Below are 14,913 nucleotides of genomic sequence, written 5' to 3' on the forward strand. Positions count from 1 at the left end.
TATAATATAAAGGCAGGAGGGTAGGGGAGGTATAATATAAAGGTAGGAGGGTCGGGGAGGTAAAATATAAAGGTAGGAGGGTAGGGAAGGTATATTATAAAGGTAGGAGGGTAGGTAATATAATATAAAGGTAGGAGGTTAGGGGAGGTATAATGTAAAGGTAGGAGGGTAGGGGAGGTATAATATAAAGGTAGGAGGGTAGGGTAGGTATAACATAAAGGTAGGAGGGTAGGGGAGGTATAATATAAAGGTTGGGGGGTAGGGGAGGTATAATATAAAGGTAGGAGGGTAGGGAATATAATATAAAGGTAGGGGGTTAGGGGTGGTATAAAATAAAGGTAGAAGGTTAGGGGAGGTATATTATAAAGGTAGAAGGTTAGGGGAGGTATAATATAAAGGTAGGAGGGTAGGGTAGGTATAATATAAAGGTAGGAGGGTAGGGGAGGTATAATATAAAGGTTGGCGGGTTGGGGAGGTATAATATAAAGGTAGGAGGTTAGGGGAGGTATAATATAAAGGTAGGAGGGTAGGGGAGGGTAGGGGGGTATAATATAAAGGTAGGGGAGGTATAATATAAAGGTTGGAGGGTAGGGGAGGTATAATATAAAGGTAGGAGGTTAGGGGAGGTATAATATAAAGGTAGGAGGGTAGGGGAGGTATAATATAAAGGTAGGAGGGTAGGGGAGGTATAATATAAAGGTAGGAGGGTAGGGGAGGTATAATATAAAGGTAGGAGGGTAGGGGAGGTATAATATAAAGGTAGGAGGGTAGGGGAGGTATAATATAAAGGTAGGAGGGTAGGGGAGGTATAATATAAAGGTAGGAGGTTAGGGGAGGTATAATATAAAGGTAGGAGGTTAGGGGAGGTATAATATAAAGGTAGGAGGGTAGGGGAGGTATAATATAAAGGTAGGAGGGTAGGGGAGGTATAATATAAAGGTAGGAGGGTAGGGGAGGTATAATATAAAGGTAGGAGGGTAGGGTAAGTATAATATAAAGGTTGGAGGGTAGGGGAGGTATAATATAAAGGTAGGAGGGTAGGGGAGGTATAATATAAAGGTAGGAGGTTAGGGGAGGTATAATATAAAGGTAGGAGGGTAGGGGAGGTATAATATAAAGGTAGGAGGGTAGGGGAGGTATAATATAAAGGTAGGAGGGTAGGGGAGGTATAATATAAAGGTAGGAGGTTAGGGGAGGTATAATATAAAGGTAGGAGGGTAGGGGAGGTATAATATAAAGGTAGGAGGGTAGGGGAGGTATAATATAAAGGTAGGAGGGTAGGGGAGGTATAATATAAAGGTAGGAGGGTAGGGGAGGTATAATATAAAGGTAGGAGGGTAGGGGAGGTATAATATAAAGGTAGGAGGGTAGGGGAGGTATAATATAAAGGTAGGAGGTTAGGGGAGGTATAATATAAAGGTAGGAGGGTAGGGGAGGTATAATATAAAGGTAGGAGGGTAGGGGAGGTATAATATAAAGGTAGGAGGGTAGGGGAGGTATAATATAAAGGTTGGAGGGTAGGGGAGGTATAATATAAAGGTAGGAGGGTATGGGAGGTATAATATAAAGGTAGGAGGGTAGGGAGTATAGATAAAGGTAGGAGGTTAGGGGAGGTATAATATAAAGGTAGGAGGGTAAGGGAGGTATAATATAAAGGTAGGAGGGTAAGGGAGGTATAATATAAAGGTAGGAGGGTAAGGGAGGTATAATATAAAGGTAGGAGGGTAGGGGAGGGTAGGGAAGGTATATTATAAAGGTAGGAGGGTAGGGGAGGTATAATATAAAGGTAGGAGGGTAGGGGAGGTATAATATAAAGGTAGAAGGTTAGGGGAGGTATAATATAAAGGTAGGAGGGTAGGGGAGGTATAATATAAAGGTAGGAGGGTAGGGGAGGGTAGGGAAGGTATATATAAAGGTAGGAGGGTAGGGGAGGTATAATATAAAGGTAGGAGGGTAGGGGAGGTATAATATAAAGGTAGGAGGGTAGGGGAGGTATAATATAAAGGTAGGAGGGTAGGGGAGGTATAATATAAAGGTAGGAGGGTAGGGGAGGTATAATATAAAGGTAGGAGGTTAGGGGAGGTATAATATAAAGGTAGGAGGGTAGGTAATATAATATAAAGGTAGGAGGGTAGGGGAGGTATAATATAAAGGTAGGAGGGTAGGGGAGGTATAATGTAAAGGTAGGAGGGTAGGTAATATAATATAAAGGTAGGAGGGTAGGGGAGGTATATTATAAAGGTAGGAGGGTAGGGGAGGTATAATATAAAGGCAGGAGGGTAGGGGAGGTATAATATAAAGGTAGGAGGGTAGGGGAGGTATAATATAAAGGTAGGAGGGTAGGGGAGGTATAATATAAAGGTAGGAGGGTAGGGGAGGTATAATATAAAGGTAGGAGGGTAGGGGAGGTATAATATAAAGGTAGGAGGGTAGGGGAGGGTAGGGGGGTATAATATAAAGGTAGGGGAGGTGTAATATAAAGGTAGGAGGGTTGGGAATATAATATAAATGTAGGAGGGTAGGGGAGGTATAATATAAAGATAGGAGGGTAGGGGAGGTATAATCTAACTAGATTATAATACATAATAAATTGCTTCACCGTGCGTCTGCCTCTGCATTGCTGCTCTTTGGAGTTTTATGCTGAGTCCTTTTTACTTTGTGATGACTGCTAATGATAAAGGGCTTTATAAAATACGTTTGATTGATTGATCCGCTGCCAGCGGACCAGTAGACTGACGACGGGCAGAAGACACATTTCAGTTCTACACAAAAATGGACACTAGAGTAGGCCCATGTATTAAAGTGAATAAGATACTATTTAGTTACCTGGAGAAGACTGGTCACTGGAAGCTACCAGAGTAGCAGGGGTGGGCCGACGTCTTCTGATCTGGAGAAAAGCAGACAGAACTGACATCAGTGTTCAAGAAATCGAGAAAAAGTAAATTAAGAAACCAAGAAAAACACAATAAGATTTTGTGGTGGTGGTGTTTGCTTAGAACTTGAATCAGATGTGTTGTGGGGTTAAAAAAAGACTCCAACAACAGTATTGCCCCCACACAAACAGCTGACCTCATCCTCAACTCCCTCAGTGGCACAGACACCCACACAGACACACACACAGACACACACACAGACACACACACGCACACAAACACAGACACACACACACCGACACACACACCGACACACACACAGACACAGACACACACACACACACACAGACACACACACCAGCAGTTCTGAGCTGTAGCTGCCAGCCTTGCTGAGTAAGGACGAAAGACATGTGAGGTCCAATCCTAGTGTTGTTTCTAAATGCTGAAATCTGCAATTACAAAACAGTCTAGTTTGCTTTCTGTTCACAGCCAGTTTCCCACACACTGTTATTTATGTGTATATTGTACTGGAGTGACAAAAACAGTCAGCACCACGATGATAGTTTTAGAGGCAGAGTTAGGAGAGCTTCTTCACCTGCTGTTTATCACTGTTTTTCTCTGATTTAAGTATTGCCTACATGTAAGGAAGACAAGATGGAATTCATAGAACAACACAGTTGCAAAAATCCTAACCCAACCAAGGTTGTGATGCAAAACAGTCTACACACAGAAACAAGAAACGGACGCTGAGTTCACACAGGCAGCCTAATTCTGATGTTTTTATTGGCAAAAGAGCTGATCCGATTGGGTCAAAAGACCAATTAGTGGGAAAATATCATAATTGGGGCAGCCTGTGTAAACACAGCCTCTGAAAATCTTTGAAATGCATATGTTACTACTGAAGAAAATGCTTACCTAATGAGAGTCTTGCTCTGCTTTCTTAGTGAACGATAATGGTTTATTTAATAGGGACTCATTATGGGATTCGATGTCATCTCCTTGATGATGTACTGCTCACTAGTCAATGTTATCTCCTTGATGACACACTGCTGCTCACTAGCCAATGTTATCTCCTTAATAATACACTGCTCACTAGTCAATGTAATCTTCTTGATGACAGACTGCATATTAGTCAGTGTTATCTCCTTGATGACACACTCCTGCTCAATATTCAATGTTATCTCTTTGATGATGCACTGCTCATTAGTCAACGTTATCTCCTTGAATGACACACTCCTGCTCAGTTGTCAATGGGTTTTTTTTGCACCAAAGAAAACAAGTAATAAACAACTACACATTTAAACGATGTGCAGGTCTGGTTGGAAGCCCAAGGGCTGATATGAAAACCACACCACAAAAAAGGTTTGTTAAAACAGATAACAAAACCTACTAATTATAAATGTATAAATTAATTGATCAGTAAAAATGTTTTGTTTAAATGTGTGTGCACATTTGTGCATGTGAGTGTGTGAGAGTAAGGCTATATGGAGGAGATTACTGAGTAGTTTGGTTCATCAGACTGACCTCCAGTTTTCTCTTGAAGTTATTGAGGGAGATTGAGGTTTTGCCATAATAATTCCATAGAATGGTACCTCTGTATGTTATCTCTTTGATGACACACTGCTAATTGGGTATTCAGACCGAAAGAAGATTAATTTCCTTTGAAACACAGCCAGAGAAAGACTGTGTTTAAGAAGCAACATCTCTCTTTCTTTCGGTCTATCTTTCATACCAGATGGAGAGACTATGAAAGCATATTTGGGTCCTTGAAAAGCGCAGTATTAAACCCATGTCTTATTATTGCTGTTAGAAGTGTCCCACTGGGGCCAACACTGGTTGAATCAACGTTGATTGTGTGGTCAGTGTTGTTTTCGCTTTTACAGGAACATTGCTCACCTCATATCCTGTCTGTTGAGGATATTAAAAGGTCTCTTTCTTTTGTTTGCTTGTGTCAATATCTTTTCATGTTCACCCACCTTGCAGCTGAAGAGCCACTCCAGTATCGCTCTCCTCAGGATTCCCTCCAGCCCTCCATTTCAAATGGTACACACAAACGCACACACTATACCATACTTACTATACAATACCTCAATACCATACCATATCTTACCATACCATACCATACCTCAATACCAATACCATATTTCAATATCATACCATACCTCAATACCATACCATACCTCAATACCATACCATACCTCAATTCCCTACCATATCTTAATACCATACCATATCTTATCATACTATACCTCAATACCATACCATATCTTACCATGCTATACCTCAATACCATACCATTTCTTACTATACCATACCTCAACACCATACCATATCTTATCATATCATACCTCAATACCATACCATATCATACCTTAATACCTTACCGTATCTTACCATACAATACCTCAGTCACCAGTATACTTTTATTTACAAAACCATTTGGGGTTTACTACCATTTTATTTGGGCATTTTTATTGTTCAGAAATGTGGTGGGTACTCTCTTTTTTCGCAGGACTTTATACTGCTAACTGTTCTAAATGTTCGAACTGAATTTGGTAAATGGGTTTTTATGTACTCTGCTCCATCAGCTTGGAAAGCCTTACAAAATGCTTTTAAACTGGAAGAACTTGTCCCGATTGGTGTTTTTAAATCACTGATGAAGGATTTTGAGGCTGATTCCCTGACATGTCAATGTTTTTAATTTGCTGTTTTATGATTTTGTTATACTCTTATGAATTCTACGTTTTTTACTAGATTACTTGTAGTTTTTCATGTTGTCTGACTGTAATTGTGTAATGGCTTGGTGCTGCCTATCTTGGCCAGGACAGTCTGAATGAGCCCTTCCTGGTGAAACAAAGGTTAAATAAATAAATACAAATACCATACCATATCTTACCATACCTCAATACCATACCGTATCTTACCATACCATACCTCAATACCATACCATATCGTATCATACCATACCTCAATACCATACCATATATTACCATACCATACCTCAATATCATACAATACCTCAGTACCATACCATATATTACCATACCATACCTCAATACCATACCATATCTTACCATACTTCAATATCATATCTTACCATACCATACCTCAATATCATACCATATCTACCATACCATACCTCAATACCATTCCATATCTTGCCATACAATACCGTACCATACCTGAATACCATTCCATATCTTACCATACCATACCTGAATACCATACCATATCTTACCATACTATACCTGAATACCATACCATATCTTACCATACTATACCTCAATACCATATCTTATCATACTATATCTTAACGCATATCACATCTTATCATACTATACCTCATTACCATACCTCGATACCATACCATATATTTTATTTAACCTTTATTTAACTAGGCAAGAGAGTTAAGAACAAATTCTTATTTACAATGACGGTCTAGGAACAGTGGGTTAACTGCCTTGTTCAGTGGCAGAATGACAGATTTTTACCTTGTCAGCTCAGGGATTCGATCTAGCAACCTTTCGGTTACTGGCCCAATGCTCTAACGACTAGGCTACCTGACACCCCATATCTTAAAATACCATACCTTAATATCATACCATACCTTAATATCATACCATATCTTACCATACCATACCTTACTACCATACCATGTCTTACCATACAATACCTCAATACCATACCTCAATACCATACCATATCTTACTATACCATATCTCAATACCATATCTTACCATACCATACCTCAATACCATACCATACCTCAATACCATACCTCAATACCATACCATATCTTAACATACCATACTTCAATATCATACCATATCTTAACATACTATACCTCAATACCATACCATACCTTAATTCCATACCATATCTCAATACCATACCTCAATTCCATACCATACCTCAATTCCATACCATACCTCAATACCATACCATACCTCAATTCCATACCATATCTTACCATACTATACCTCAATACCATACCATATCTTACTATACCATACCTCAATACCATACCAATTCTTACCATAAAATACCTCAATACCATACCAAATCTTACCATGCTATACCTCAACACCATACCAAATCTTACCATGCTATACCTCAACACCATACCAAATCTTACCATACCATACTGCAATACCATACCATATCTTACCATACTGTCGTGACGTTGTATTAGTTAATTTGACGACTGTTGCTCATCGAATGATTAACGGTTTATAATTGCGTGTGGCTCTGATTGCCATCAGTTCCAATGGGAGTTTGAGGTCCCAATCTTTGTGGTTGGCTGCCACATATTTCCTCAAGATTCTGACAATTGGTTGGTTCCTCCTTTCTACCCCCCCCCCTCCCCGAGCTCCTAGGGTGGTACGCGATGTGGAGTTTAGCTTTGACTCCCAGGAGTTTCCACAGTTCGGTCATTACAGCTGCCGAAAAGTGGGTTCCTCTGTCGCTGTCCACGGGTTTCTCCTGGCAGGCCGAAACGACTGAAAACGTGGTTTAGCAAAAGAACGGCAGTGGTTTCCGCTGTGTCATTGGTCGCCGGCAGGCACTCCACCCACTTTGTGAATGCGCAAGTCACTGTGAGGAGGTACTTGTTGCCTCTGGCCGACCTGGCAACTGGGCCGACCCAGTCGATCTGGATCGAGCTCCAGGGGTAAGACACACCCTTGCGTTGCAGGGGTGCTCTGTGAAGTGGCTTGGTGGGTTGAAACTGGCAGCAAACTAGACACCCCCTCACGTATCGTGCCACATCTTGTTCCATGTGAGGCCAGTGGGCCACCTGTCGCAATGTTTCACATGTAGCCTTGACCCCCCTATGGCCTCCACATGGCTCGTCGTGGGCATGAGCTATCATTATCCCCCTCTGTGTTTTAGGAACCACCCACCTTCGAGCGGTGTCGGTTTCTGAAACATACACCAATAGGTCATCTACAAGTGTGAGGTGCTGTTTAGTTGCGTACAGCGAACGCAAGTCGTGTGAACCTGCCAAAGCCAGTTTGGACACTGGGTGGTTGACAGGATCCGACAGGAATGCCATCAAAGTGGCGAGGGACTCATCTTGGTGTTGCATTGCGACCAGGTCGCCATTCATGAATGAATGCGTTAGCAACACATTATGTTCGTGCGAAGACGTTTTCCGTGGTGCTACATGGCTACGCGTTACCGCAGACACCATAGCTTCCTCAGTGGGTTTCTCGTCTCGAGCATCAAACACCCAAGGGGTGCCGTGAATTGCACCAGATTTCGCCATGCTGTCAGCATGGTCGTTGCCAAGTTTGTCACGACCAGGTGATTTGGAGTGTCCCTTGACTTTCTTCCAATACACCTGTATGTCGTGTTTGGTGATGAGGTCATCACAAGCTAGAATGAGCTCTTTGTTTTTCACCTCTTTACCACTTGAAGTAGTCATGTGCTTTTGTTTCCAAAACGGCAAGTGGCATAAGAAGGTGAGTCTCGCGTAGTTTGAGTCGGTGCAGATCGCCAGTTCTGCCAATTCGTGTTTTACCGCTGTTTGCAGGGTGATCAGCACGCCAGCCACTTCTGCAAACTGGTTGGTCTTGTTGCCAAGCTGAAATTGAAGTGGTTTGCACGGAATGTCGTTGTGCCATACCAATCCCACCCCAGCTTGCAAGTGGTCTAGATGGCGGTAAGAACAGCCATCTACAAATGCCATCGGCATGTCGAGACACACGTTCTCTTCGAAATAGTGATGGTTCGAAGGCAATGGCGGAGCGATGTCACGCGGGGGTGGTCCGGAGTCGGTTTCATCGTCACCACAGTGTTGACACACCGCCAAAGCACTGCCCAAAGGCAGGTTTTTTGCTTTTGCGTAGTTGATTACTACATCATGGCTCTGCAGCGTCATGAGCCAAGCCGCTATCCTGCTGTTGTGTACAGCACCCTCACGGATTCGTTGGCTTTTCAGAAAAGTCACAGGCTGGTGACATGTTTCTATGATCACCTTTTGTCCGCCGACATAACTGGTGAAGTGTTTGATTGCCCAGACTGTCGACAGCAGCGCTTTTTCGCAGTCTGAGTATTTGTGTTCGGCGGGGTTGAGTGTTTTGCTCGCGTAAGCAACCACACGTTTGTCTTGGTCGTATTTTTGGTACAACCCAGCGCTAAGGCAGTGCTCCGAGAAACCGACTTCCAAAAAGAATGTCTTGTCTTTGTTGGGGTATACCAGGCAGGGTGCCTCGCAAAGCAGGTTTTTCAAGGAAGCCACCGCTTCGTTGTGAGTGGCATCCCAAACGAATGGGGTGTCTTTCTGAAGAAGGTGAGTCAACGGTTTTGACAAGTCGGCGTAGTTTTCGATGAATTGACGGGAGTAATTACATACTCCCAAGAAGCTGCGCACCTCGTGAAGGTTTGTAGGTGTTTTGATGTTGCGGACTGCTTGGATTCTGTTAGACTGTGGCAGGATGCCCTCGGCACCCACCAGAAGCCCAACGTAGTTTACCTTGGTCCTGCACCATTGTCCTTTCATGATGGCCAACTTAGCCCCTGCAGTCCCGAGTTGGGTGAGAACGTGGTCCATTTCATTGAGGTGATGTGACCAAGTCTCACTTCTCATGAGAACGTCGTCCACGTAAATTATCGTCCCCCTAGAGGCTGCGTCTGGCAGCGCCTTGTGCAGGAAGATGTTGAACTCTGAGGGGGAGTTCGCATACCCGAATGGGCAACGATTGAACGTGAAGAGCTTGTTCGAGAAAGAGAAAGCCAACTTGTGTTGTTCACGCGGGTCGACTGTCATGGTCCAGAAACCATTTGCCACGTCGACGGTGGAGAAGTACTTGGCGTTTGCCACCTTTGGCAACTCTTGGTCGAGCTGTGTCATTGGCCAACGAGACAACGGAACCAGTTTGTTGAGTTGTCTATAGTCAATGGTAAGACGCCATTTACCCGTTGGTTTCAGAACGGGCCACACGGGAGCGCTGTACGTACTGTTACATTCCCTGATTATCCGTTTAGCTAATAAGGAATCGATAATCTCTTGTACTGCTGCGTATGCTGCGAGCGGGATTTTGTATTGTCTAACAAACGTAGGAGTTGCTCCGGGTGGCGTAGGAATACGCACCACATGGATACCCGTAACCCCGCAATCCAGCGAGTCTGTCGACCAGATCTCACTGTGTTTATTAACCTCTATGGGCTAGGTGGGACGCGTCCCACCTACTCAACAGCCAGTTGAATCCTGTGGCGCGTTATTCAAATACCTTAGATATGATATTACTTCAATTAAAAAAAATATGACTATTTTACACCATTTTAAAGATAAGACTCTCGTTAATCTAACCACACTGTCCGATTTCAAAAAGGCTTTACAACGAAAGCAAAACATTAGATTATGTCAGCAGAGTACCCAGCCAGAAATAATCAGACACCCATTTTTCAAGCTAGCATATAATGTCACATAAACCCAAACCACAGCTAAATGTAGCACTAACCTTTGATGATCTTCATCAGATGACAACCCTAGGACATTATGTTATACAATACATGCATGTTTTGTTCAATCAAGTTCATATTTATATCAAAAAACAGCTTTTTACATTAGCATGTGACTAGCATGTGACTAGCATTCCCACCGAACACTGCCGGTGAATTTACTAAATTACTCACGATAAACGTTCACAAAAAGCACAACAATTATTTTAAGAATTATAGATACAGAACTCCTCTATGCACTCGATATGTCCGATTTTAAAATAGCTTTTCGGTGAAAGCACATTTTGCAATATTCTAAGTAGATAGCCCGGCATCACAGGGATAGCTATTTAGACACCCGGCAAGTTTAGCCTTCACCAAAATCCCATTTACTATAACAAAAATGGTCTTACCTTTCCTGTTCTTCGTCAGAATGCACTCCCAGGACTGCTACTTCAATAAGAAATGTTGGTTTGGTCCAATCCATCGTTATATCCGAATAGCGGCGTTTTGTTCGTGCATTCTAGACACTATCCGAAATGGTAAATAACGGTCGCGTACATGGCGCATTTCGTGACAAAAAAAATCGAAATATTCCATTACCGTACTTCGAAGCATGTCAACCGCTGTTTAAAATCAATTTTTATGCCATTATTCTCGTAAAAAAGCGATAATATTCCGACCGGGAATCTGCAATTAGCTAAACAGCCGAAGGAAAATACTGCACGGGGTCGAATCGGGCATGCGCCTAATTCCATTGTCCTCTGATGGGCCACTTGGAAAAGGCGATAATGTGTTTCAGCCTGAGGCTGCCTCGTCATTGTTCAGGTTTTTCCCAGGCTCTGAGAGCCTATTGGAGCCCTAGGAAATGTCACGTTACAGCTAAGATCCTGACTCTTCAATACACAGAAGCAATAACAACAACACCTTGTCAGACAGGCCACTTCCTGCATGAAACCGTCTCAGGTTTTTGCCTGCCATAGGAGTTCTGTTATACTCACAGACACCATTCAAACAGTTTTAGAAACTTTAGGGTGTTTTCTATCCAAAGCCAATAATTATATGCATATTCTAGTTACTGGGCAGGAGTAGTAACCAGATTAAATCGGGTACGTTTTTTATCCGGATGTGAAAATACTGCCCGGGCTATCTACTTAGAATATTGCAAAATGTGCTTTCACCAAAAAGCTATTTTAAAATCGGACATATCGAGTGCATAGAGGAGTTCTGTATCTATAATTCTTAAAATAATTGTTATGCTTTTTGTGAACGTTTATCGTGAGTAATTTAGTAAATTGTTAGTAAATTCCACGGAAGTTTGCGGGGGGTATGCTAGTTCTGAACGTCACATGCTAATGTAAAAAAGCTGTTTTTTGATATAAATATGAACTTGATTGAACAAAACATGCATGTATTGTATAACATAATGTCCTAGGTGTGTCATCTGATGAAGATCATCAAAGGTTAGTGCTGCATTTAGCTGTCTTCTGGGTTTTTGTGACATTATATGCTAGCTTGAAAAATGGGTGTGTGATTATTTCTGGCTGGGTACTCTGCTGACATAATCTAATGTTTTGCTTTCGCTGTAAAGCCTTTTTGAAATCGGACAGTGTGGTTAGATAAAGGAGAGTCTTGTCTTTAAAATGCTGTGAAATAGTCATATGTTTGAAAAATTGAAGTTTTTGTATTTTTGAGGAATTTGTAATTCGCGCCACGCCTATCATTGGATATTGGAGCAGGTGTTCCGCTAGCGGAACGTCTAGATGTAAGAGGTTAAATGAATTAAGCAATGAATCAAGCAATTATTAACTCATTAACCTGGGGCACCATGGGAACATTATTTTGATTGAGTTTCTATTTCCCAAATTAACTCAAAGGATATCAGAATATCGATTTTACAACAGTCGCTAAATTAATCAACCTCTTGTCTCATGTCTGAACGTCGCATAATCCGGGAATCTGCACGGACCCGGGTCCCACCAATGAGTTTACCACACCAATCTTAGTTGATTATTTATTTACTAGCAAGCTAAAACGATGATAAAAATACACATACACAAAACACAGTCTAGCTATTGATTAGGACTTAGTATAACGGGCCAACACATTATGGCACGTGTTACCCAAAATGGGGATTTAAAAGAGAGAGAAACCAAGAAAGTACACGAGAGAAATATACATTTGGGTTCATTTGTCAGCCATGCTTATTTAAACCTAGCCTTGCCCCGAACTGCCGCTCTTATGGGTCAGAATATAATGATGTAATTACGTGTTGGAGGTCTCAGGTGGGAAGCTCCGCGTGGGTCGTTTAGGCTTCTCAATGACGCACTTCTCCGGCGCAACTCTCTGGTTGTCCTCACGATGTCAGTGTCCTTCTTGGCTTAGTGGTCTGATCCCTCTCCCTTGATCTGAAAGGGGTCTTCTGAGGACAGACAACTCTGTAGCTCAGAGTTCACAGCTTCGGACTCGAACGGTGTAGATACCACGATTCAATGGAGAGTGGAGGCTGGGTGGTTCGGCTTGAATTCACCCGCTTAGACACAGCTACTCGTCCGTAGCTCGTGTAGAAAAAGATTTCTTTGTCTTCAACCTTGTGTTTCGTTTTGGGGTTCGTTGACTTTGTTAGACCTTCGCTGCAGCTTGGGGTCAATTAGTCTCCTATGTTAATTCTTCACTCTCCTGTCTTATAACCTCGGGTCAGAAGTGGGCGTAACCGCCTTTAGGGCAATTCTCTGGGCGGACCAAGTTAAGGGGCAAGGCCTAGATTTGACAAAAAATCCTATTTTAGACACTACCTTCACATCTCATCTTTACCAAAACATTCTCTTTGATTTGGATATTTTCCACACAATGTACAATGTATAAACATCAGGCATATACTGGGAAAACTCTTAAAGGTACAATGTTTTCATAATAACGTCATCTCTTAACCTTTAATAACAATACAAAAGTTACATACATTTTCATATTCCACCTCTCGTCATGACCACCATTGTGGCTGACGGAAACCATTGTTCCAAAGTCCCTTTATTGCATGTTTAATGTTCTGAGGCCAGTTCTCCATTGTGAGGACAAAGGAATTTCTCTGTGGCCTAAGGTTTATTATGGGCGTGAGGGGTCATAAAACCCCCACATCTTCAGACCCCTAGATCTCTCCTCCTCTGTTGCTGGTTTGGGAGATAATCTGTAGGGTGGTCTCCTGTACCCTGACCTGATCAGGACAGTCATGACAATACAATACCTCAATACCATACCTTAATCACATTAATTTGAATAGAACAAAATTGATGAGATATGCGGAGAACTGTGGTTTGAAACAAATGGTTAATGATACTACTAGATCATCAATTAAGTTGGGTCATCGTTCAGACACATGCATTGATCTGATTTTCTGTAATATACCATCGCAATGCTTAAAAGCCAGATCAATGCCAGTGGGCTGGACAGACCATAATATTGTGACCATAACCATGAACACCAAGGTTCCAAAGAAACCCCCTAGGATTGTGGTCAAGAGAAATTTTAAAACATTTAATTATGAGCTATTTCTAAATGATTTGGCTGCTGTACCCTGGGAGCTGATTTATCTAGAGGATGATTTAAATCACGCTACAGAATGTTTTATGGCTTTGCTCATTGAGGTTATGGACCATCATGCCCCTATAAGAAAGAGTACAGTTGGTGCTCGTCCATCTCCATGGATTGATGATGAACTGGGTGAGGCTTTTTCTCAAAGAAATATGTTAAAAGTCTTAGCAGCCAAATCAAAATCAGAAATTGATGAACAGAATTATAGAACATTGCGTAATTATGCAGTTAAATTGAATCGAAGGAAAAAAAAGTTATTTTTCAACAATGCTTTTATTGATTGTAAAAATGATTCTAAAAATGTATGGAATACAGTTAAGGGTTTACTTGGTACATCTATCTCATCATGCCCATCTAGTGTGGAGGTTGACGGGAGAATAATAACAAAACCAGTTGATATTGCCAATCATTTTGCAGATTTTTTCACAAAGAAAATTAATTTACTGAGCAACAATGTAAACATACATTCTTCCAAACAAGCTATTGTCCAATGGATTGATTATCATATTATGAGCAACAAGATCTGCTCTTTTAGTCTGCAAACGGTGTCAGTGGAGGAGGTGTTAAACCTTTTGAAGTCATTACCTGATGGGAAATCTACAGGTTATGATCTTATGGACAATTTTTAGCTTCGCGGTGCTGCTCCCCAGATTGCAGTTCCACTGAGATACATATTTAATTGGTCACTGGAAAAGGGGATGTTTGCAAATGTATGGAAGCATGCTAAACTTTGTCCTATTCCAAAAGACTGCAAAGAACCCGCTACTCCTGCCAATAGTCGACCAATTAGTCTACTCCCTACACTCAGTAAGATATTGGAGGGTATTGTGAGTAGACAAATATGGGAGTACATGGAAAATAATGATTTGATTACAGCCAATCAGCATGCTTATCGCAAAAATCATTCCACTACCACTGCACTGGTTGACATGACTGACCAGTGGCTCAATGCTATGGATAATGGCAAGTTTGTGGGGGTACTATTTTTAGATTTCAGTGCAGCATTTGA

The 14,913-nt window shown here is 41.8% G+C and overlaps 1 protein-coding gene across 2 annotated transcripts in view; it reads right to left on the bottom strand.

Annotated features, from left to right (window-relative positions):
• Nucleotides 1-14,913, bottom strand: part of LOC106583709 (protein phosphatase 1 regulatory subunit 1A) — a 63,868-nt gene that overhangs the window by 32,677 nt on the left and 16,278 nt on the right. For both annotated transcript variants that reach the window (XM_014168229.3, XM_014168231.3), the window contains exon 2: nt 2,827-2,887. In XM_014168229.3, coding sequence (XP_014023704.1) covers nt 2,827-2,887 — 61 coding nt within the window. The remainder of the gene's footprint in view (nt 1-2,826; nt 2,888-14,913) is intronic.

The sequence above is a fragment of the Salmo salar genome, chromosome 22 (assembly GCF_965601325.2).
Source record: "Salmo salar chromosome 22, fSalSal1, whole genome shotgun sequence".
Lineage (NCBI taxonomy): Eukaryota > Metazoa > Chordata > Actinopteri > Salmoniformes > Salmonidae > Salmo > Salmo salar.